Genomic DNA, 25,105 nt, shown 5'->3' with positions numbered 1-25,105 from the left:
AAAATGTTTTAGGTTTTTTCTACTATACATTTTTAAATAATTGAAACAAACGTAGTTTTAATTTAATATTGTACTTTCCTCACCAACATTGTATGGGGAATTTTTTAAATTAAATATTTGAAGCTGCTAGTTTTGAGTTATTGGGTAGTAAATTAAATTTCATATTCAATTTGTTATGAAAAAACAAAGTTTATTATGGTTACAAAGATATGTTTGAGGATAGAAAGGTTTTAAGTTTATTATGAATATGCCACAGAGATATGTGAAATAGAGGATTTACATAGTTGTATTCAAATTTATTTGTGAATATTCTTGAAGCGCAGTCTTTACAGAGATAAGGCTTCCCTGGACATAATTCACAAAAAAGTGGTCTTGGCTGCAAGTCGACCTCCTTGAAGCATAGCTGTTTGGTAGCAAATCTTACAGTTTTTTCTTGATCTACGTTTGTTTTTACCTTCTCCAACAAACGTAGATGATTCTGAAACGTAGTGATGACCAGTTACGCGAACAGGAGCCACAATTTCATCTTCTAACCCCAGGAGGCTAAACACTAGTTTTTTCTCTGAACGTTTTCATCGAGTAAACATTTTTCCTTCCTCGTTGGGCAGTACCGGTAGCATCTGCATCGTTCTTATAGGCAAGCCATGCATTCACGATGGCTGTTCCCAGGAGTAATTCCTCTGCGATTTTGTGGTACCAGCGCATCGACTTCCTCACTGGCGTGTTGTAGGAGGACATCTGGTCTGACAGATCTATTGCCCATTTTAGCCTTGTTGTATTCTACCACAACTAAGGGTTTCATTATAGGATCACCCTGTCTGGTTTCTTTACCAGTGTCAACGTTAGCCTGGAGGATGAATTGTGGACATGAGTCTTACCTCTCTCTTGTCCACCCACCTTGTGTACACTATGCCAGAAAGGTACTCTAAACAGCTCATTTCACCTTTCCCTATCTTCAGCTGTGGAGGGATTGTAATTTTTGTGGGGAAACCAGGCATGGTTGCTCGTTACCGTACCTACTAAGTGATTATCCCTTGCTAATAGAGAGTTGGCAAGATCCACGGATGTGTAGAAATTGTCCACAAATAGTATATGACCCTTATCTACATAATCAGTCATTAGCTCCATGACAGCTGATGTCGCTACTGTCACCCCATCCTCATTGCAGGTCCCCTTCCCCCCATGTACACTTTTATTTTATAAGTGTAGCCTGTTGTGTCGCAAATCTTAAATATTTTGATCCCATATTTGTGGGTTTTGTTAGGGAGGTACTGCTTAAAAAGCAGACGACCTCTAAACGGGACCATACTCTCGTCAACCACAAGCTCCTTACCTGGACTTTTTTTCCTTTTAAAACACTCATTGAGGTGAGAAATAAGCGGCAAAAGCTTGGACAAACGGCCTTCTTGGTCCATATTTTCGTTGTTATTGAAGTGCCAGAAGCGTAATAGCAACTGAAACCGGTTTCGGCTCATTACACGACCTGCTACCAAATTTCTATATAGCATCTTTGATGACCAGTAGTCACTTTTCAGGCATTCGGACCAAGCCCATATACAAAACTAGTCCTAAAAACTTTTTCATTTCATCGATATTGGTGCTTGTCCATTTTTTTTAAGCCTACTGCTGCGATTTAGTCTCATTGTATTCAACACTTGTGCAGCATAGCATTCCTGTTGGTTTCGACTACCATGATCTCCAGGATATCATCAGTTAGATACAGCGAAAAAATAATTGGTTTTGCTGTGTTTGGTAGATTGAAATTAAACTTTTCATTTCCAACAAAAACAATATTCTTTTTTGTTTACCATAAAACAATTTCCATTTTACCCTCTTCCTCTACTTTCATATTTAACCTTATCTGATTTTCCCTTAAGATTTTTATACTTATCAACGAGAGTAGTGCCATCCCCAACAACTAAAGCTTTCTGGCCCTCATTATCTACATTGATTCAAGTTCAAACTAGCATTTTCGATACCGCCTCGTTTCTCACTCACATTATTTATAGTATTTCTAGATAATATTGTCCAAGTTTACGTCTAGGCCTACCTCCATTTCCTCATAAACATCATTCTCATTCTCAGCCACAGCACTTTCGTCATCAGTTTCAAATATAGAGTCGTAAGTGATGAAGTCCTCGTCGTCCTCCATGTTGTCCGAATCAGAAACATCAGAATCAATGTTTATTCCGATTCCGCCTTCACTCACTCCGAGTATGTCAGGTTCACTGCTCATCGGAACGTCCAGAAACAACTGTATGTCTTTGTCCTCTAGGTTTTCACCCATCTTGGAGAGTTGTTACAGTAACACAATTACAATAATGCCTACGCACTCGGATAGACACAGCGTGAATATAAAGACGTGAAATATCAATGAGGTTAGTATTTAGGCGCGAAACAACCCGTGTTACAGCTGTAAGCGGCAAGGAAAAGGAGTGGGGGATGAGTGAGGGACTGTCTGGCACCAGCTGGCGCTAGTCAGCCAGTGCACGCACACTCTGTCATCACAGTAGTATAAAGTAAAATATCAAGGTCGACTGAAATTTGAACGTCGGTCCAATCGGGTCGGCAAAAATTTTTTAAAGGCAATTTTCGTTGAAAAAATATTGTTGCCGACCCGATCGGGTCTGAGTTAACCCCCCATCCCCTTAACATATGTTTTTTGAAAATCAATTTTATATTAACCAGTATCAATAGTCCAAAACTAATTTCACAACCAAAAACACGACTGCACAAGTTGGCAATCCAGGAATCTTGAGAATCTCATATGGTGGGCAGGCAAGGTGTTAATATGGAATTTTTAAAACCTAAAATTTGAAAAGGAAAATTTTGGTTTTTGAACTTTGTTTAGTACATATTAACGTTTGACTGCTTTGTTACAGTACAAAGCGAGTATGCTGGATAAAGACTTGAGCAAAGAACATCCCCTAGTAGACTACACTCCACCTGCATACATCACCTTGCTGTTCACCGACCTGGGCACATTAACTCCTTCTGCTGTTAGTGATGAACTCATCAAACTGTATTTGTAACTCTTCTTTTACACCTATTCTGCATCACTGTGCAATGTTGGGTTTTTAAAATAAATGAAAAATATTTTAAAGTATTTTAAAAATTCCTTAAAATATGCCATGCATATTTGTGCTGTGCCTTTTCTTTCATACTATATGTTGTACATAATCTTGTGTTTTTGGCTGCAGTTGTTGATTGCAGCACATACATTGGCTTTTGATTGGGGAATGTAAAATATTTCAGGATGACAATTTTATAAACATGTTGTTTAAAAAAATACTAAGTCATTCATTGATTTAAATTGATAGACATTACAATTTTTAAAAACCAAGTGATTTCAACTAAGTCATCCATTTAGTGTAAGTTAATGGACTTTGTATCAAGTTCTGTAAATAAAGTTTTTATTTTCATTTGTTGTTAGTTTTTTATTATTATCTACACATTTTTAGACAGATTATTTAGTGAAATGATTTTAGAGTAATTTTTGCAAACCTAGCAAATCATTGCCTTTATAGGAGCCCTTGGTACATGCCATCAATATAATAAATTCAGAAAATTTATCATTCAAATGTTTACTCAATATTACCATCAAATAGCTGTATTATATTCAGTTTTCATTTGAAGTGTCATGTATTAATAAAACCTTGCATCAGAATGATAATATTGTCTATTTGGCGAGTAATTGTGATTGTGGCTTACACTTAACGAGCCAGTTTCATTTTTGTTTATAATCATTAGAATTGAACAATACAAGAATTAATGTTCTCCTTTACATGCATTATACAGGATGTTTAATGTATCAGGATGCAGATAACAAGTATCAAGTTTATAAAAGGGTGTCACAAACTTCTATGGCTGATAAAACTAATGATTCCAAAAATAAAAAAGTTTTATAAACAACATAGGTTGAGAATGTGTCTTTTAGCAGCTAAACATCACTTTGTATTTTTTATAAATAAATTATTATCTGTAGAACTAATGGAATTTGTTGATAAAAGTACCTTTGGTATTGTAACAAAAATTGCAAAATGTTGTTATCTTGTAAATTGTTGTAGTTGATGCAAAACAGCTAATGCCTCTCAACTGACAGTAATGTTTGTTGTAATGTATATAGTACGACACATACACAAATGTCTTGTAAGCCCTTTTATAAATCAACAGTTAAATATAATCCTTTTTTCATTCTGTCAGTTAAGCTTTTCAGTTCCTAAACAGAAACGTCCCAGGAGTAGTTTGGCTAAGAATCTGAAATATAATCATGAAGGTTTCAATGAGGAAAGAAGAGTGATAACAAAAATTGGGATTTGGATAGCCCTAAAATATAGTAACTGTTTAAGATTTGAAAATTAAGTCGTAAATTAGGTGTAATATTGTACACGCAGTTCACAACAAATCAAGGCAATGACAATGTATAGCATAGTGAGAGTCAACCCTGATTTATGGGTTTTCTGATGGTTTCATCCACTACTGGTTTCTTTAGAAATATTTTATTTCTTTGTGGAGTTATCAAAAAGTTATTTAGAAGACAAGTAGGTAAACAAAAAGAAAAAATATTGATAGTACACATTAAATCATAAAAGGAGTTTGATGGTTAGTTGCTGGAGAAGAAGATATCTATGGAAAGATATTCATACATTTTGTTGTTTATTTTGAATTTTCTGTGAACTTACCTCTACAGACTAGTGAACTTGTAGTGTTTTTGAATTTCCGAATCTGGGTTAACGTAGTTTGGATATTCTGTTCATGTAAGACTGTCTGGTAAGGAACAGTAGATCTGAGGTTGTGTAGGTGATCATCCAGATATTTAGTTTTGTTTTCCACGCTGTCTTGTCTAGATTTTATTGGAGCCAACTCCAACAGAATGGTTCGTAGAGTTTGCTGATTTGTTTCTGGTGATAATGGTAAGGTTATAGGATGGATATCGATTTTTAATTATTTTAAATTTCCTATTGAGCTCTATTTTGTGGGAATTGCCACAGTGGTTAGAAGTCAAACTTGTTTTCAAGATTTTTATATTGTAATAGTTTGGTGTCCAATAAGCTTTTCCTGTTTTTGTCAAAGATCTTAAAAATATTTTAGATTTAAAAGTTCTTTTCCTTTTCTTTTCTCATTTGGGTTTGAGCTCCAGCTAACTTTTGTGGCAAAGCTTCAATTCTAAAGATATAGTTATCTTCTTTCCCAGCTTCTGTGTCAGTCAGTTTGCACTGAATATGCATTTTGTAACACATATTTTTACTGACTGTAGTAGCTGGTTCTTCACCAGCAATGTTGAGCCAGTTGTAGCAGCCACAGTAAGCCTATCTTCTTCATTTTGTAGATCATTTTCGATAAGGCTGTTTTCCAGCACTTTGATAAAGCTGTTCTGGTATTTCTTTCTCAGACTAGATAGTTTAACTGGTGAGGGAGTTGTGGGGTTTCCTACTGATGTGCTTTCTGTGGAGTTTTGTCAGCTGAATTGTCTACCAAGCAGGTACTATGTTTCCTTACTCTTACCTTTTGAGGGCTTAGTTTTTTCAGTTTCTTTTCTTTAATATTTATAAAAACTTGGATTGTAGATATTAATATTCAGACATCCAAGACGATATAAAATATTTTTTTTATTAGTAAGCTCTGAGTGAATATTCAGTAAAATTTATTACTAGATTTGTAAACTATTAAATATTATCTGGTTTGTCTTAAATAAAAAATCACGGTTCTAAATTCAATAATGGATTTATTTTAAACTGGCAAATTAATAAGTTCAACGTTTCAGAATTTTCATAACTCTATTTTCCACAAAAAATTGACAAACCGTTTAGTAAATTTAAAAGTTCCTTTGGCAAGAAATAAAAATATTATTCAAATATATCAAACTAAAATCAGAGCTCTCTTCTAAAATAAAACAATAAAGTTTTAAAATAAAAATCAAATACCACTTGGAAATAACTAAAATAAAAATGTTCACTCACAATTAAAAAAAATAAAAATTTAAACTTTTCTTTCCACTAGTTGGACCTTAACTTTCGAGTCTTTGCAATTCAGATTACAACTCTCTCAAAACAATTATTAAAGTTCAATAAATTACCAATTAACAATTCACTATAAAACAGTTCCAATTAAATATTAATAAAGTACTAAATTTCCAAATTTCAATTAAAGATATTGACAAAGTTCAATTTTACTTCACTTTTCTTGCAAGTTTGAACCAAATGTAACTTGTATGATTCTATTATGCTCTATTGTTCATCGAGAATTAATTATGCAGATTGCTCTGAAGTTTCTATGAATTTAATTTTTTCCTATAAAAAAGACAAAAAAATTAATTTAATATCAGATCTGGAAGACTATTTCAATAAAACGTACAATCAATTCTGCTGGACATCTGCGGTGTTCTCTCATTGGTCCAGCTGTATCAAACAAGGAGAACAATAGCCGTAACAAGACAAGTTCTAATCAATTCAAGGCAGTCAACCACCTTCCTAACAATTTAAAACTACCAGTAGTAACTCGCCAAAGGATTACATATTCGTTTTTACCCTAACTTCTCACAATCTAATTTAAAATTAAATCCCAATATTTCGTTCCCAAAATTTTCATTTAATTTAAGTTTTAGTTTAAAAAAATAAACTAATGTAGCTTTAAAAACGCTACAATATTCTGGCAGCCTGCATGAAATCACATATTGTAGGGACCCGAACATCTTATACCTAAATATTTTACTCCAATTTCGCACTATCCATAGGGATATTTGGTAGGCATTTTATGTCATCTATTGTATCTTTGGTTAATTAGAGAAAGTTCTAGCAGATTAAATGACAGTGTTTTCAGGGTTTGTCTGGCTCTTATTGTCAATGTATGAAAGTTCAGATTAATAATAAGATTAAAGCGGCCCATACACTAGACGTGCATTGCACGCCGTGCAGTTTTTTATACTGGCACGCCGTGCTTGGCATGGCACTTTGTGCCCCACACACTGACAGTTTAGTCAGTCCCGTGACGTGCTAGAAGTTGGTTGTGGTATTGTGATATTGTGTAGTATTGTCGTGCTGTGATATTTTACTACTATGCCTCTTATATTTTACTACTAAACATAAAGCGTTAACAGTATTGTTGATTGGTGCGATTCATGACGATAGCAAAGTGAAGAAGAGAAGAAGACAATTATGGACGAAAAATTGGTTAAAAGAGAGAGAAATGTATTCTGATATGAGACTACTGAAAGACTTACGTGAAAATCATAAAAATGATTACAGGATCTACTTGCGAATGGATGACGAAACATTTAGTTATGTGTTGAAAAGGTTAGGCCACGCATCGAAAGACAAGACACTAATCTGAGAAAAGCTATAACGGCGGAACAACGGTTAGTTGCCACGAAAAATTTTTGTGTCAGCAGTCGACGTGATAAATATAGGAGAGTATTTCCCGCGAGAAAACGAAAATTAACCTCAAAAGACACTCCATTCTCAGCACGTAGCGTGGGACTGGTCCACACACTTCCAGGATGGCACGGCGGCAGGTGGCACGGCACGCCGAAAATCAAACCGATCTTGATTGCCATCGTGCCATGCAATGCACGGCGTGCTTAGCACGGAGACCTCCACACACTGGCACGTTTCGTCCAATTTTGGCACGTCGTGCTTGCACGGCGTGCATTGCACGTCTAGTGTATGGGCCGCTTAAGAAGTGTACAATTTTGATGAGTTTTGAGTGTTTTCAATAAATGATGGACCAGTCGTAATTTGTACAGTATTTAATGTGTACTTAAAGTTTTGTGAATTTTTAGTCTTTGTAAATATATATTTATCAAACGAGACTATTTGTTTCAAGAAAATAATTTTAGTTAGGTGTCTTTATCAAAGTGGAACTAGGAAAAAATTTTGCGATAAACATGTTTTAGCTATAAAATAAGGTTGTACTTATTATTATAGTTTTTTTCACTTAGTATTTTCGTATTTGCAGTTTTCAATGTTTCTTTGTTCATTTATAACACAAAAGGTTTGCACTATGACTAAAACACAACTGTACACATAAAAAAGACTAAAATAGCCATTATCACTGTTCCAGAATATATACTTTATAGACTATTTACATGAAATATCTATACAGGTTTTTCTTTATTTAAAAAAATGACTTTTTCAATACACTGAATGAAGATCGTAATATGCGCTATCTGTACAAGAAGATGGATGGGTTTGTTTTTCTTTTCAGCTGTGAAGAAATTCTATACACTGAAGGATTAAGTAAAATCAGCTGTTTCTGTACAGATTGGATATAGTACATTCAGTGAAGGAACCGCTTCACTGAGACTAAAAACTGAGTGTTGTCTAACGACTGTGGGATCGACTACTAACATTCGCACTGTTGTTTTATCAGCCAATGCCCCGGCCACAAAGAATGGGAGGATTAAGGTAATGGATCGGCCCTTGGTTGGCAATTGTACCATAAATGATTGTACTCTGTACGTTATTCAAGAGACAGCAGTAAAGCATTTAATATATAGTATTAACAATAACGAGGTAACAAATGACTAATTATATAAGCTGCCACATAAAGAGGATAGGTTAATAATTATAAACAAAAATGGTGTATCAATCAGTTGAAATGTTTTATTTATTCATAGAATCAATAATAGACTATGGATGAACATAAAGAAACATTATCAATAAAAACTATATTAACTACATCAAAACACAACATAGTAAAAATATATTGCACCATTGAAGATTGAACAGCAAAACATTTAAAATATAAAATCCTGTTAAAAACTGAGAATAGGTAAGTAATAATTTATTTTCTTCATTCATAGTGTAAATGGTTGGTTTTTGTATACAAAGGATACATGTAATGCCCAAAGTCAATACATAATTCAAATTCAACTTGCAGAATAATAAATATGAATGAATCTATATACAAAATCTCTTACATTATCAAGCACAATTTATTTAAATTAACAGCAATATATTTACACTAAAATAAATATTTAAAATATATAATCCTTCATGGTAACAAACTATGACACAAAGTTTTTTATAACTATAAGTATAATTTAAAAATAGTTCTTAAAAAGTACATAGAGATAATAATGTAACAAAATCATTAACTCTGGTATGTTAGAATATGAAAAGACTAATAAAAGCACAATAAATGTAATAACAGAATCCTTAAATAAGCTGATTACAACAGTTAATGAATTTTTTATGAAGAATTTTCATAGAAGTGACAGTACATGCATAATATTTATCAGTAAGTAACTGTGTGACAGAACTGAAATGTTGAGCACAGAAAATAATTTTTAATCACACAAGTTTAACATTTATTGTTGAAAATTTATTAAAGATTGTGTCTTGAGTTACGAGGGTTATCCAGATAGTAATCATTCATTATGAATGTTTACCAAATCATAATTAAAAGGAAAATGAAAAAAACAAAAGAAGTTGTCTGCAGTAGGACTGTCAATATACATGGACAAACATCCACGGTCAAACAAGCACACACAGACAAAAGTGTTCACAGAAAAAAATGAGTATTATTATCACAAAAATAAAATATTAGTTTAGCTATGAAGTTCTGCAAAAGAATGACCAGATTTGCAAGTGTTTTAAGTGTAAATCATTGGTACCAGAAAAATGGCACAATATTTTAAAGACTACTACTTTAAAACAGTTCACAGATAAATACATATGTGATCATAGTTTACAATAATTGGGTTTACAAAACTGTCATAGTAATTGAGAAGTTTAAAAACAGTTATGACTGGAAAACTTTGTCAACAAGAGATCTGCACAATTTTCAATTGGCCACCACCATATTCAAACAAATGGACTATAGCCGCTTATTTTTGAATCTACATAACGACCTAAGATCAATAGTTAATTTCAATTTCGTACAATGTTTTCACAAAAGTTATTGCACTGTCACTCACATTTTACAGTATTTTATCGATGTGTATACCTTCTTTGCCAATAAATACCAGAACCTTATCCAGTGTTACAGTGGCTGTAATCAGAAACTAAACAAAGTAAATGCGGCAGGAAAAGTTGAGTGGTTATGGAACGGTTAGAAGTGTTTTGAATATTATGGATCAATCAGGTATTAACACTCTGTGAACTGATTCAGACAGAATATCAGTAATTACTCTCTGAGTGATACAAGTTTTTCTATCAGACCCTTTTACTACAGGAAAATGAAGTCCTGCCACTCTGTAAATACACCAAATTTGTTTGTTTTGCCTGTAAACCAAGTAAATGATAATGGCAATGGCTTACTGATGGCATATACTTAAAGGAATTGTCTTTGTCACCTCAATAAGATTGGCTCAGATTGAGGTAGAGAGAAGTGTCACGGTTACTTTTCTGACAACCCTCGTATTATGCAAAAACAAACTCAATAAGCTGAACAGTGTGAATACAATTACATGGCTATTTCTTTACAATTTTTTTCTTTTCTATAATTTATAAGGAATATTTTGTTTAAAATACTAAACTGTTGGTACATTCTTCCATACCTTTAACCTTGGAATATTTCTGTGTCTACTTAGCCTTTTTAACATGTTCGACCCCAACACATGGTGTTTCAAAACTTATGATACATTGTTTTACATTAATATTATTTAATTAGCACTACAATTGTTCCAAGGCAAATTAAATATTAGTACAATGATATTTTACAAATGTGCAACCGTGTCTCTGAAATTCATTTTACATTATAAATTATAATATTTTGCCATAACGCATATACTTTAAAACTGGTATTAAATATTTAAAACAGGTATATTAAAAGGAGTTATTCTTATTATTTAATAAATTATAATTAATTGTTAGTTAAAAATATTTGGTAGTGCTATATTATTATACATTTTTCAAAATTTTGTTTACAGTAAGATGTATTATAAATTTGGGATAAATATTTTGATTAGTAACAGTTTACACAAATAATACAAATAAATATTGAAAAATAACAATAAAACAATGTAAAGATGGGAGATACGTATGGGGGTAAAACTACAGGCATTTTAAAGTATTAATTGCAACGTAACTGAACATTTTCAGGAATCTGTCAATTGCACAATGCTACTGGGATTGAACATGTTAAATAATTACATTTTCAAACAAATTTGTAATCTCAAAATGTTCAAGCGTGATAATAAAAATGACATGACATAAATATTAGTAGGGAAAGCTAATAAAATGCTTCATGTAATCATAATGAGTTCTCAGATAAATTAAAAATTTATATTTTTGTAATTATTTTCCTTTCTGTTTCAAATATTAAAACATTGACTGGAGTGATTTAACGACATAGAAAATGGAAAGCTAAAATTTAGCAATTTACTTGCAGAAACATAATACCATTCCATTTAAATATTACAATATTTCTCAAGATATTTCTTCCAAAAACTAAGAACTTCTGTCGTGTATAGAACAAATCTCAATCAATAACAGAGATTTCACAGTTAGCCAAACATTATATGTATTACTTCCCAAACAAACCTTTTCAATGTATTACTATACAAAGGCAAAACTTCAAGTGACCTAAACTGAAACCTACTTATCAGTTCTTTGTGTTGTGAAAATTGACTTTTTTTATCACAGTGTTGTACGAGATTCACAAAATATTTCAGAGGGGTAGGAATGCCGAGGGATTGAATCCATGTATTATATTGGTTGATTCTCACTAAATCTTTGAAAGCTGACGCAGAATTCTGATGCAACAAGCAATCTTCGAATAACATAATAACTAGAAAGTGCTGTACATACTCTGGTTTGGATTGTAACATATAATCAATTATCAGTTGTTTAAGTATATTTATCACAACATGTATAGGTTGCATATATTCCTTTACATTCCTGGTGTAGGGTTAATAAACAGGATAAGTGTACAGCTACAATCTTTTGGCAACAAAATATTGAATTTTTAGCTCTTTCCACACTATACTTGTTATCTTCGGTGCAAAAGTAATGTCTCTATGGAAAATTTCTTATTAAAATGTATTTTTGTGATGTGGCTTGTCAAGAGCATTCAAAATAAACAAAAAAATAATGATATTTGTTTGCTTACATCATAATTCTTACAGTAAGATATTCGAAGAAACATTTCTTTCAACTCGATGGTAATCAAGTTCAATTCAAGTTTGGTAAAAATGTTGCGATAGAGTGGATTTTATATTACACCCCTCGGATTCCAAGCCTCTGAAATTAACAAGCTTTGTCCTAAATCTATTAATTTTCACATGACACTTATTTTAAATGGTCAGTTAGTTTATTTGATGAGTTACATTAAACGGAACCAATTTTGACTTGAGCTACTCTAGACTATACCCACATGTGAAATAGCTGTTGCTACCTATAATTTGAGCATATTTTGTCCACAATGGAGAAGATTTGGTCGAAGTGAGGTCGATTTTCTGGTTGGTACTCCCAACACCGCAACATCAATTGGTACATTTCGTTTGGTGTACCATCTGGTGCTGGCATGCGGTAACCTAAAATATTCAGTTCAAGTTAACAAATTTAAGAGAATCTGCCATAGCTCGTGGTTGGAACAATAAAGTAAATAGATTTAAATGTATTTTTCTTGAACAAAATTTGGAAACAAATTACTGAATAAAAAGATATAGTGAGTACTAAGATAGAACGGCCGATTCAGATAAGGAAATTTGTTGGTTTTAAAAGGGTTAAGATCGATCCAATTTCATACAACTTGATTTTAACCCTCCCCACTCCTATTATTTGACCTGTATTTTAATATCAGGTCAATTTAATCCTTTCGCATTTACATGTGTGTGCTAGTAAATAATATTGAAATTCCAGGACATATTTTCCAATTTGCATAAAAATAAAATGTTGCATAAATTTGTAAATAAGAAATGACATAAATTTATAAATAAGATTTAAACATTTTGTTCTAATTCGTTTCAATATATGAAATGTATAGAAACAAATAATTCCAGAAAACAAAGCCGTATGCTTTTGCATAGAGGATAAATCAAGAGAAAGTACAATAACATTCATTTACTGTGTAACAACAGTTGCTCTATGTGGTTCCCATGTCCAGAATAAACATTTTTGTGACTTATCTACTCAAAATATTTAGTTACTTTACATAATTTTAGACTAAAAATAAAAAAAAAAGGTTTTAATAAGGTATTTTGATATTGTTTTGTTATTATACCTTTACTATTATGAACAAATACAGCATTGACAACCCAAACTTAAATAGATTAATATTTTTAGTTAAAACTGTTTAATTAACTGGTTAACCTGAAAAAGCATTTCTTTATTTCTGAAAGGTTGATGCCAATTTTTTCACACTACTAAAAGGAAGATTGGCATTAAATGAAATAAAACTATTAGATAAGTATATAGATACAGTATAACAAGTTTTTTTATATATATTTTTTATTAAAATTAAATTTAAAAATATCTATTTTGTTATGTTTAATAAGGAAAAAAGTAATGAACACAAAATTATACAAAATTATTCATAAATAATTCTAAAACTGATTTTAATGACTTTTGACTCAAACTTGCAAAAGAAAGATTAGCAACCAAAGGTTTTTACTTGGTTTTATTAACACAATTTGTCTGTAGCAGTTTATTTAGCTGAAAACTGGTAGGAAATGTTTTTTTTTTACTTGAGCAATATAATGTAAAAAAGTCAGAAGAATGGTTTCAAAAGCATTTTTGCAATTTTTGACAAACTTGTTGATTTCCTCATTTATTTTGTTTCTCTAGAATAAATATTATATTTAGTGAATATTATATTACAAGAATAAAACATGAATAAGAATAAAACTAAAGCTAAAACATAATAATAGAACAGTAAACAATGCACATATCTAAAGGTAAATGTAATCACAATTTGTTTTTACTAAGAAAATGTAACAGTAAAAATATCTTGTAACAATCAGTAATGGATTAAAGTTTTATTAATATTATTATCCCCGTTATTATTAATATAATATTTAATTTTTATATTAGTGTAAGATATATATAAATTATATGACTAATCTATGTTATTCAAATTATAATCAATTATTCAGCTAGATTGTTTAGAAATATTTTATATTTTACTTTAAAGCATACTAAATGATTCAATTAGACCTCAAATTTTGCTAATAGCACACCTTTATTGCATACATATCCTACTGTTGGTTTTAATGCATACATAATTACTTACTGAAAAATCACAAAAATGGTAACCTATTCGTTCATATAGTTTTGTTCTATGGTGCTATCCTAAAATCCTATCTTTATACATTTATTGTTTTGCTAAATGATTTCTGTGTAAATACCTTGATCAATTTTTTCTCTAGCTTTTGAGTTGCTGTAGCCAGGATAGGGAGTTCCTCCTTTGGCAAAAATCTCCCAAGTCAAAACACCATAACTCCAGACATCACACAAGCTTGTATACTTGCCTGGAATCAAAAAATAATCTTACAATGGTTCAATATGGTTGGTACTGGTTTTAAAAGTACTTTTCCTAACAATGATAAGAGTTTGGAAGGAAAAAGCTTTATTTAGTTGGGCGTAGGGTAAATAACCTAAAACTTGCTAGGAGCAATTTGAGAAATTGCATTAGGAATGGGGGAATGTTTGCACTAGTCATTATGTAAATAATAACATGAACCATAGAGTAAGACTAAACTGCTGGGATTAGTTCCAAACTTAGCCAACATTAATTATCTATGGTTTTAATTTTGAAATGTAGTGTGTAAACTAGATGATTACAGAATTTGATGTGTAGAAGCAGAACAATTATTTTATATTTAATAATAAAATTGCTGTATAAAACTTCTATTTACATTTGAAAAAGGAACATTTTCAGGTCATTTTGTGAGCAATATTTTTCAAGTGTTTTTTAAAATTTTTACTTTTAAAATCAATTGAACAGTTCGATCAGAATCCACCCCGTGCCTATGAAAAATAATTTTGTCCACAGAGATTCTGCCATCCATTGGATAAATTTTGTGACATTTTCCGGTATGTTTAGCTTAAATTCATATCAGTTGTAATGTACGCTTAATCTGATCTTGTGATGTGATCTTTTTATGTTTTTTTACTATACATGAGTTATATTCTGTACCAAAGTTGAGTGCTTCTGGAGCAGTCCACTTGATGGGTATTTGTTTCATCCCATCTGAAACAATGTATTCTTCCTCTTCCCTTGACATACCAAAATCTGAGATCTTCACTGTGTTGTCTGAGCCTGTAAACACCAGAAAAAACTTCAGGTTTTTAATAATGATAGACAGACATAGCAATTGGTGCTCACTCATTGTATAGTGCGTCTGGTTGTGTGCAGTGAAATGGTTTAGAACTATTTTAATTTTACAAGTGTGGACTTACATATGTATGTATTTTCAGTTTTTTTTTTAATTACAACTTGTTATGTTTTTAAGTTTGACTGTGGCATGTTCATTGCTACATATTTATTAGTTTTTAATTTTTGTGAATGTTTAACTTTATGTCTTAACACAACAAAATAATATAAATAAAAGAAAATGTTTTTAGTCTGAAATTCACATTTTTATTTAAATAATTGTTATTTAATTTAGCAAAATTAATTAAGTTCTTTTAATAAACCATAATCAAGAATCTATTGTAAAAAATCTTATTTGTCAAAAAACATTTTTTTTAGTTCAGAGTTGATAGAAGCAGCAAGCTTTCCTACAATAGAGATAGGCCCAATTGGAGATTTTACCTAAGACAAGTCTACTTAGAAACAGTATACACTGATACTGATATACACAGATCTTCTTGGAGCTTTATGTATGATACAGATCTACCTAGTAGTTTCATCTGTAGCACAGATAAACCTGCTACACCCATCAACTCTGAAGCGATGCCTGAATGGTAAGTTATTCCTAATGTAACTTACTGACAAGACAGTTTCTAGCAGCCAAGTCCCGGTGTATACAGTTCTTGCTTTCCAGGTACCTCATCCCTGCTGCCGTGTCTTTACACATCAACAACTGCTGCTTCAGTGCCAGGTTTGTTGCATTGTTGCGCAGAAATGTCAGTAATGATCCTCCTGAAAATCAACAATAATAACATAAATTTTAACTTTATCTTATAATTATTATAAGGTAAAGTTATCATTATTAAAGTATAATTATTAAAAGTGTTTATTATATTTGCCATACAAGAACTGCTGTTAGGAAGGAGATCAAGAGAGAATGGTTGAAGTGTGAGAAGATGTGGGAACGTAAGTTACCAAAGAAGATAATATGAGAATAGAATGAAAACAGTATACAAAGAACAACGTTACTAGAAGAAATGACTTATTGAGGAATAGAGAAGTGAGGAAGATGGAGGAAGTCAGGCAGAGACTTTTCTGATACTGGAGTTGAAAGATGATGATTTGTTATCTTTGCATACATAGCATCAAATCTCTTTTATATACTTGAAAAGAAAAGTTTATGAAGTGATGATTATTTTATGATAATTATAATAATGATATTGATTTTTTACATTATCACTACCATACTACAGAACTATATTAATCATCAGAAGAGGTGGGATAAGATATGAAGACATTGTGAGAATTTATACATTAATTTGCCATCCAAACAGTTAATTGTCAACCCTACTCACCAACAACCAGCTCCATAACTATCATAATGGGCTGTTTTTGAACGCAGATGCCAATGAGTTTGACGATGTTTGGGTGGTCGTACTGTTTAAGTATCCTTCCCTCCTGGAGGAACTTGCGTTTGTGTTCATCAGGAACGGTTACCCTACAAGTCTTCACAGCTACCTCTTGGTTGGTTGTTCGCAACCGTGCTTTGTAGACATCTCCAAAGTTTCCCTGTGAAAATATATTTAGAAATGTAAGATCCATGTAGTGACCAAAATATACCCCAAATATGTTTTGGAGTAGAACATATTTTCTAGCTTGAAATCACTCACTTACACTCCCATATTTATGTGGTGGCTCTTTTATTCTGTAGGTTTATATTTGGGAAGTGCAGCAATAACAAGAAAATTAAACTTACATTGTTGTTAATTAAACATGTTGTTACTTCATTTTACTTAATACTTCATTAGTGGGTGTGCAAGTAACTCAAAAATTCAAAGAACTAAAGACTACCCTAATCTCGTGCCATGAAAAATACCGAAAAGGATCAAAAAAACTGAATCACAATTTGTTTTGACCAGAAATGGTGGGAGAGGTCCTTCAATTACCAGATCTACAGAATTTTGAAATCGATCCCTGATTTTTGCCAACAAAATGGGTCTCAACCTGGATTTTATGCAATTAAATAGAACTCTGCAATCGTGAAAAATTACAAGACTGAATAGCATAAGTAATTTTTGGCGATTATAAACAGCCCAAACATTGAATTGCAAATTAAAATCATTATTGGTTGCAAACAATCCAGTGAAGCAACAAAGAAAATTTGGCTATCGAGTGACAAGAGGAGGTGTGTACACCAGTTTCTACTTAATAGTACTATATCTCATAGATATAAAAAAGGAAAGAAAGAAGAAAAATAGTGTTTTTATGTTGCCTCAATAAAATGGCCCAACTAATTTCCTACTACTTTTCGTCTGTCTAGGTTGAATGTTGTCTTATTGAAGTGTAAGTCTTGGTTTCTCTCTACCTTTTTATCTCACAAATTTTTATAGATCCTGACTCAATTTAACGTTTTGCACTCCATAGGCGAATTGAATCCGACATCGCAAATTTCTTGTTCCGCTCCAGTGCCGGACTCAGTCCGACATTAGGTTATAATACGTATTTTCTGTTCTAAATTGTCTATCTTCGTATTATTTTACTCTATATGCATTTCAGTAACCTTTTGAATGTTTATTTATATACTTTATACTCTAATTTGCAGGGGATTTATTTTATAATTCATTGTCTATTGTCTATTGTCTCTAAGACAGCTGATGTTTTGTTTATAACCACGACGTCTCACAATGGCGCTGGCGTGTTGTGCAATCTACAATTGTGTTGTGTGTTGTGGGGCAGTGCTTGTTTGGATTTAATCTTATTCCTTTCGAAATATAAATGTTTAGGATAAATATATACTGTATTTTTGTCTTACAGATATATTATACTCGTAAGTTATTTGTAATGAAGTGTTGTAAAATGGCGGAAATGGCGATAATTTAGACCCAGACTTCATTTTATCTGAAGACGGTATTGTTATAAGTGACATTGATGATAAAGACGACGTTGAAGTAGGATTAGTTGAGGAAGACAGAGATAGGCTAAATATCAATGGTAGGAACAGGTTAGCCGGCAGGGCTAGGCTTAGGCCTGATGTTACAGATGATGATGGATGAAAAACTGCCATAATTATTAATTGCGGGATTAATTAATTTGAGAGAAATCATTTAAAGATTAAAATCAGTTTGTGTTTTCCTGTCATCTTAATTCTAACTAGCCAAAAATTAATGCAAAAATATGGAATATTATCCTAGTAATTGTGTAAATTTCATGTTATGGTATCCATAATACATGAGGTTGAATTAATTACAGTATGAACTTTGTGAGTGTTATGAATTTCAACTTTCAAAATCATAGATAAAGTAGTGCATTCAACATATAAATTACACTGAAACATGTGACGGAAGGTGTAATACAGAAGGAGGGTATAATACAGAAAAGTCAATGAGAAAATCGTAGTGGAGCCAAGACACAGGAAATTTTATTTTATTATTTTTTTAAAGCAGCCTGCTACATGTGGCCTTTCAGACATTTCATTATTGTTTTGCAATTTTGCTACACTCAAATTGCATTACTACCTCCTGAATCATTTCCAATAAAAACTGTTATGAATTAAATACTCCCAGAAGTGTGAGCAAAACTTACCCTGCCAATCTTGTCAAGTAGCAGCAAGTCATCATTGTTCAGCTCCCACACCTCCCGTGCAATGGGTTGACGCAGGACTGCTCCTGACCGACTGGTGACAGGCAGTCCACTCTGGTGCTGGTACAAGATCAGTTCCTGTATCGTCGGGAACGCCGGTCCCTCGAACCTGTACTGGCCCTTCAAACACATTCACATCAGCTTACACTGTGAACATTTTAAGTACAAGAAGAGGAAATAAATAGCACAGCCTAACCTGACAACTGCTAAATTGACCTATCTCAAGATAATAGACAGTATAAAACGTGCATGAATTGCTAGTGTGTACAGTATAGATGCTCTATATTTCAATAGTACTTAATATAGAATGCACTGCATCGATTGCAGAACCGGACAGCAGCATTCAATAAGTTTCAAACTAGAAGGTTACCACTCAGGTGCATTCTCCATTATTATTTGGAAACTATAAAAACTGGAAATTGACAAACTGAGTGCACCCTTCCTATCAAAATGACAAATGGCACCATCGTTGTGTACCAGTTCCCAAATCTGATACCTTCGGCTAAGGAACTTTCTGTTGGGAGGGAATTGGTTAGGACAAGACACTTCTTTAGCATGATCCTCCTTCCGGTTTGGCTTACCCTTTAAGACCAATCTCATATTTACTGGCAGTATTGGACACCAAGATATTTTCATCAGAGAAGAAGGACTCCTGATCATCAGATGCTTGTCAGGATGGTGGTGAACATTAAACATTTCTGTGTCCTCAGCCCAATACCATATTCCAGTTCTTGATTCTTCCGCGTGTTTTATAACACCGGTTACAGGAACCATGCACAGGTGGAAAAGGTTGCTTCGTAGTAGAAAATTGATAAACAAATCCAGCACACACTGAACACAATCTTGTGTTCAGAGTTTCTTCTCGTATCTCTCACTAGGAAGTCATCTTCTCTGGTGAGCAGTTGAACCACTTACCTCCTGAGTTGTCTGAACGATGAAGTGTTTGCTCACACCTCCCCAGCAAACGCTGAGCACCATCTCGTGTTCTGTGTTCCTTGTAGTCTCTCTTACTAGGAAGTCACCTTCTCTGGTGAGCAGTCGGACCACTTCCTCCCTTGGCAGGACTCCGTGGAACCATTCCTCATCCACCAATGACCGAGTTGATGACCCTATCTACAAAAGCAGCACAGTCTTACAATTCTTGTAGCTCACTATGTAACTGCAGAATATCAACAATTTATAAATTGTAGCTACTATCCTTTATGTGAAGTAACATCCAGAAAGTAAAGTTTTTGGAGCATTGTCAACACTATAAAAAGAAACAAAGAGGAAAGGGATAATGAGAGGGAAGTTTTAGAAAATGAACAGGTGACTCTACTAGGTAAACTTTAAGCAATTTTAATGAAAACTTTAACAAGGAAAATTTATTTGTTAATTAATTTAGACCATATTGAAAAATCTTTGTGGAGATGTTTCACTAACAATCACAACTTCATTGAAATGTGATGATACTTTCTATGGATAAGTTGTGTTCTGACATTATGTACTTATTGGTAAATACCTAAAAGTTTTGTTAAAACTATTTTGAAAACTATTTGCTGAATTCATACTATTAATGATATGGGTAGATTAGTTTGCACTGTAATAAACCTATCGATAATTTTTATAAAAGTTGAAAATATTTGGTTTTTTGGAAATTTTTTATAAAGTACTCAAATATTAAAAATATATTCTGGTATTGTATATCAATGGATACATTTGAAATAATATACAATTATTGCAGAATTAATTTTATAAATTTATATGATATAAATACGACACAGTATTTTAAAACATATAATCGTTAACAAATAAAGGTAAAACAAAACAATTTAGTTTCACTTGCTGTGTACTGCACTGGATTATCAGGTATTCTCCTCTCATTTCATATTTATAGAAATCATTTCTAAAAGTTGTAGATCAGCAAATAATATGGAATATACAAATGATTTAAAACTTTGCGAACCTATTAACATATTACTTTTGTGTGGATCAATAAGCTTACAGAATCTTTAACAGTAATGATTTGTCTTCGTAAATGTCAATAAGGATGAATTAATTTTTGAACCAATTATTCAATTGTAAATACAGAATGTATTTACAGTGCCTGTTACATACAAATAATCAGACTGGAGATATTAGTGTGAAAGAGAGGAAGAGTGGGGAAGAAGGGTTCTTAATACATACAATATCAACTCTCTTATACTTCAACCAGTTGTCACAAATGTGATAATTGGGTGAATTACATGACCTCATGCAGTATCTAAAGCTCTGGCAGATTCACCTACATGCTGAATGTCACTTGGTTGCCCCATAGTTTCAACTTCCTACAGTGGCTATAATGTGGTGCCCACGCTTATGATGAATTCTGTGACCTGCCAAGTGACTATGTACAACAACAAAAATACAATTTTACATTGTCAATTAGGTAAATATTTAAACGAAACAATGGATGTATCTTTTGCCAGAATTCTGACCATTTGTTTCCTTCTTTCCTGTATAAAGTTCCCATGGGTGGCTTACCTCATGGATAGGGTTGATGAGAAAACAGATTTAGTTCTTGGCTTTCAGGCAGAATTTTATGTTGGTAAAGAAATATAAATATCTATATGATTCACACATCAGGGACCTGGTAGGACCAGTTGAAATGGGTGTAGCTGTTATCAAAAATGATGGATCTATGGCTTTTCGTAGATTTCCATGATTAGAAGTACAATTAATGGTATGATTAAAAACTATATTTTAGGACGTTGGAGTGACAAAATATGCAATGCTGAATTAAACAAATCACACACATTAACCATTTACCAGTCCAATTACTCTGATTCTGGCACTATTGGGTTTGAATCAATGTGGCCGCTCGGGAAAGTAGCTATAACAAGTTGTAAATAATTCCAATCAAATTACAATTTCAAATAATGTAAGACATCAATACAAGTTGGTATAAAAAATGGATACATCACTGTCAATAAAGTGATGGACAAATTGTTGAACATATTACTCCTAGGTAGCAGGAAAAAGCAGACAACATGAGCAAACAAGGATAACATTACTGATAATCCATCATTTCATAAATAGTTTTAAAATTTTCCATATGACAGCAACACAAAGCAGAGTGTGTTGATAAAGCCACCACCAAGATCATTCGAGGATTTTGGACTCAAGCGCCCAGCTCCCTGTAGAGGCACTTCAAAGCACTTGACTTGGAAATGATCAACAAATCACTTGTATGATGAAAAACTTCTTCAAAACACCTAGCATTAAGATTAATGTATGTGACTCTGGAGGAGGTTTTATAATGAGAATGATTGGTTACCACTGCTATGTGTGTGTTTGTGTGTATTTAGTGTTGTAGATCAATTGTTTAAGTAATATGATTTTAAATAAACTGTAGGATGTAGGAGTACGAACATACTATACTGGTAAATCCACTAGTTGGTACAAGTTATAGATATCACAGGTTATTTGAATAATCTTTGTAATGACCAAAGACCACATTATGTTTAAAAATATATATATAAATATATATATATATATATATATATATATATGTATAACTAATGTTAGTTACACAAAACTTACATATTGGACACATTTTTATAAAAATAATACATACATACAAGATACTCGCAAAAAACAGAAATATATACAAACTACTGTGGTTCATTAATTTTGACAGAAAGCAATCGTCAATACACTTCCATAATCTTTAAATTATAAATACCAAGTCAATGTTTTTAAAATCTAGACAAAATAGGCAAGTTTAAAAAGCTTCAATTACTAAAATTTTTCCAGTCCCTGCAAAACATTGATCTGTCTTAAACGTGATCTTTGCATTAAACGTGATCTTTGCAATCTGTCTGTAACCAGCAGCCAGGGCTGTACTCAGCTTTGGCAAGCCCCGGGAAAAGTATTCGGCCGGGCCCCGTCATGCTGCACCACGGTCCCTCCAAATAGACATAGGCGGGCCCCGGTAAATTTGTCCGAAAAAACCAGTCTGAGTACGGTCCTGCCCTGTTACTACTATCCAAGTGTATGGTGATGAAACTGCATTTTCATGAACACGCAAACAAGCATTTCACAAGCCTAGATTAATTCTGCTTCACGTATTTACCATGCCAGAAAACACTACCTAAAACATCAATTTTGGACCTTCCTCTCACTTTATGACAGGTACAAGTCAGGCTGTAATCTAGCTGTAGGTGTATTCTTATTATGGGCTTGCTTTAAGTAACATTTTCTGGCATGGCAAAAAATCGTGTATACTATACAACATGAAAATATTACCAAAACACAAAATGTTGTTTGGCTAATGCTTCAACATCCTTACCTCTTTTCTCTTCAGTTTTAAACAGATGGTAAAGATAGCAACCACTGTACGACAAATAACGTGTTACAGGAATTGATTTAATTGTAACGATCAAAGCTTTTTGTTCTCATTTATTTTGTTAGACTTTTACAACATTACCTATAGACTTGAGCCTTTTGATCCATAATTAAGTGTAGTGACGATACATACTTTAACTTTGTAATGCATTCAGTTAAATTATTGTTAATCTGAAAAGTACATTGTAATCTTCATGCCACAAAACTACTGTTAACCCATTAGCTTACCATGTACCTCACTGGAAACTGAGTTTTGTACTAACAAAAACATTACAAGGTATTTACTATATTTTTTCCAATTCTTGTATTTTACTATGCTGGTCCTACTGTTTGTATTTTGAAAGGAATATTTCTTTTAAATAACATTAAATATACAGTTTTTATATACCATGTGTTTATGAATTATTAATAAGTAAATTTGTAAATTAATTTAAAATACACAATTTTAAAAATACTATTATGGAAACCTATTTTTAAATGACAAAACCCCACTTAAATTAAGTTTGTTAATAAAGAATGTATTTGTCTACACATTAAACATAGTATGATTTTTCTTTTAAAACCTATTTAACCCTATAAGCTGCAACCAACAAATGTTGACTGATGCATGTACAGGATATCTTTCTGCATGAATAAGATCAGATGATCGGATATTGAAAACTGTCATTATTGGAAACATGAGGTTCTAAGCTTTTATTGCAACCCATAAAGAATTACTGACCATTATTTTAATAGCTTTTAATTGTAAGTGAAACTAAACAGTATTGGGTAATCACCAGCTACCTGTTAATCACTGGTCTGATGAACGAGACATGACCACTCCTAAGAGTGATTTATTTTTAAATAATTGATGCCTAACAGTCAATTTTCGACTAAAATAACATTTAAGTTGGAACTTTTAAATCAATCATAATCAAATATGTCAATTCAAACTTTACAGTTATTTTTGTTTAGGAAATACATGGCAGTGCACATATATTTAAATTTTATTCAAAACTCCAAATATTTTAATTTTACCGTCATACTGCATTTTTCCAGATTCTTTAAAACCAATAAAAATTGTTTTTTATTATAAATTTGACTGACTGCACTACAATAAATTTTATTGCTTTGATGTAACTAATTTTTAACTGTGTTATAATGTTTTAATTATATTGAAAAAGTGTAAATTTTTTGCAAACTAGACATTTTACTTTAACCCCTACATACATGTAACATTTAATTTAAAAATTTAATATGAAAACTTTCGTAAATATTTGAATTGTTATTATATTTTTTAGGTGAAACTACTAAAGAAAAAAAACTAAAAACAAGCTCTGTATTCCAATTGAAGAAATCGTTCTAGAGAGCTTGGTTATTTGATTTGGAAACAACACAGACTACAGCCAATACTAAATCAAGAACATTGGTAGCAGCTGACCTTCAGTGGAAAAATAATAGGAGAAGTATGATATGTTTAAAATTGCATGGCAGTAAGGTAATGGGCTAAAGAAAAATCAAATTGTTTTGAACAGGCAAACAAACACATGACAAACAACCATAAACGTTACCATTCAGAAGAAACTGGCATTTTGTGAGTGCTGAAATGCAACCATTGTTTAAGCTCAACCATGCTTCTGTAGTAATAGATAAGTAATATAAAATCTTCTTTACAAGTTTTATATTAGTATACAAGAAATGATTCAAATTTTGTAGAAACTACACAAATAAATACAGCTGGTTCCACTAACCAATCCCTGATTATCCAGCCTTCTAGATATCTTGGTATTGCCTCGATTGGAAAATTCTATAGTTTTTTCTATATATATATATACAGGGTGTATATTATGTCTGGAAACACCCAAATATATCCTTTAATAATTTAAAT

The 25,105-nt window shown here is 32.2% G+C and overlaps 2 protein-coding genes across 8 annotated transcripts in view; one reads left to right on the top strand and one right to left on the bottom strand.

Moving 5' to 3' along the window:
• The window catches only part of LOC124368976 (translation initiation factor eIF-2B subunit alpha), a 46,010-nt gene extending 42,588 nt beyond the window's left edge, over positions 1-3,422 (top strand). Inside the window, exon 8 of the mRNA XM_046826564.1 lies at positions 2,883-3,422. Coding sequence (XP_046682520.1) covers positions 2,883-3,032 — 150 coding nt within the window. The 3' untranslated portion in view covers positions 3,033-3,422. The remainder of the gene's footprint in view (positions 1-2,882) is intronic.
• A 5,153-nt stretch (positions 3,423-8,575) lies between these two features.
• LOC124368975 (tyrosine-protein kinase Fer) overlaps positions 8,576-25,105 on the bottom strand; it is a 109,703-nt gene continuing 93,173 nt past the window's right edge. For all 7 annotated transcript variants that reach the window (XM_046826557.1, XM_046826560.1, XM_046826562.1 and 4 more), the window contains 7 exons: positions 19,789-19,986; positions 18,817-18,993; positions 16,590-16,803; positions 15,874-16,026; positions 15,079-15,201; positions 14,288-14,410; positions 8,576-12,475 (listed from right to left, as the gene is read on the bottom strand). In XM_046826557.1, the coding sequence (XP_046682513.1) occupies positions 12,333-12,475; positions 14,288-14,410; positions 15,079-15,201; positions 15,874-16,026; positions 16,590-16,803; positions 18,817-18,993; positions 19,789-19,986 (1,131 nt within the window). In that variant the 3' untranslated portion in view covers positions 8,576-12,332. The remainder of the gene's footprint in view (positions 12,476-14,287; positions 14,411-15,078; positions 15,202-15,873; positions 16,027-16,589; positions 16,804-18,816; positions 18,994-19,788; positions 19,987-25,105) is intronic.

Source organism: Homalodisca vitripennis, chromosome X (genome assembly GCF_021130785.1).
Source record: "Homalodisca vitripennis isolate AUS2020 chromosome X, UT_GWSS_2.1, whole genome shotgun sequence".
Classification (NCBI taxonomy): Eukaryota; Metazoa; Arthropoda; class Insecta; order Hemiptera; family Cicadellidae; genus Homalodisca; species Homalodisca vitripennis.
The sequence above is the reverse complement of the archived record's forward strand: the minus strand, read 5'-3'. Positions and strand labels throughout refer to the sequence as shown.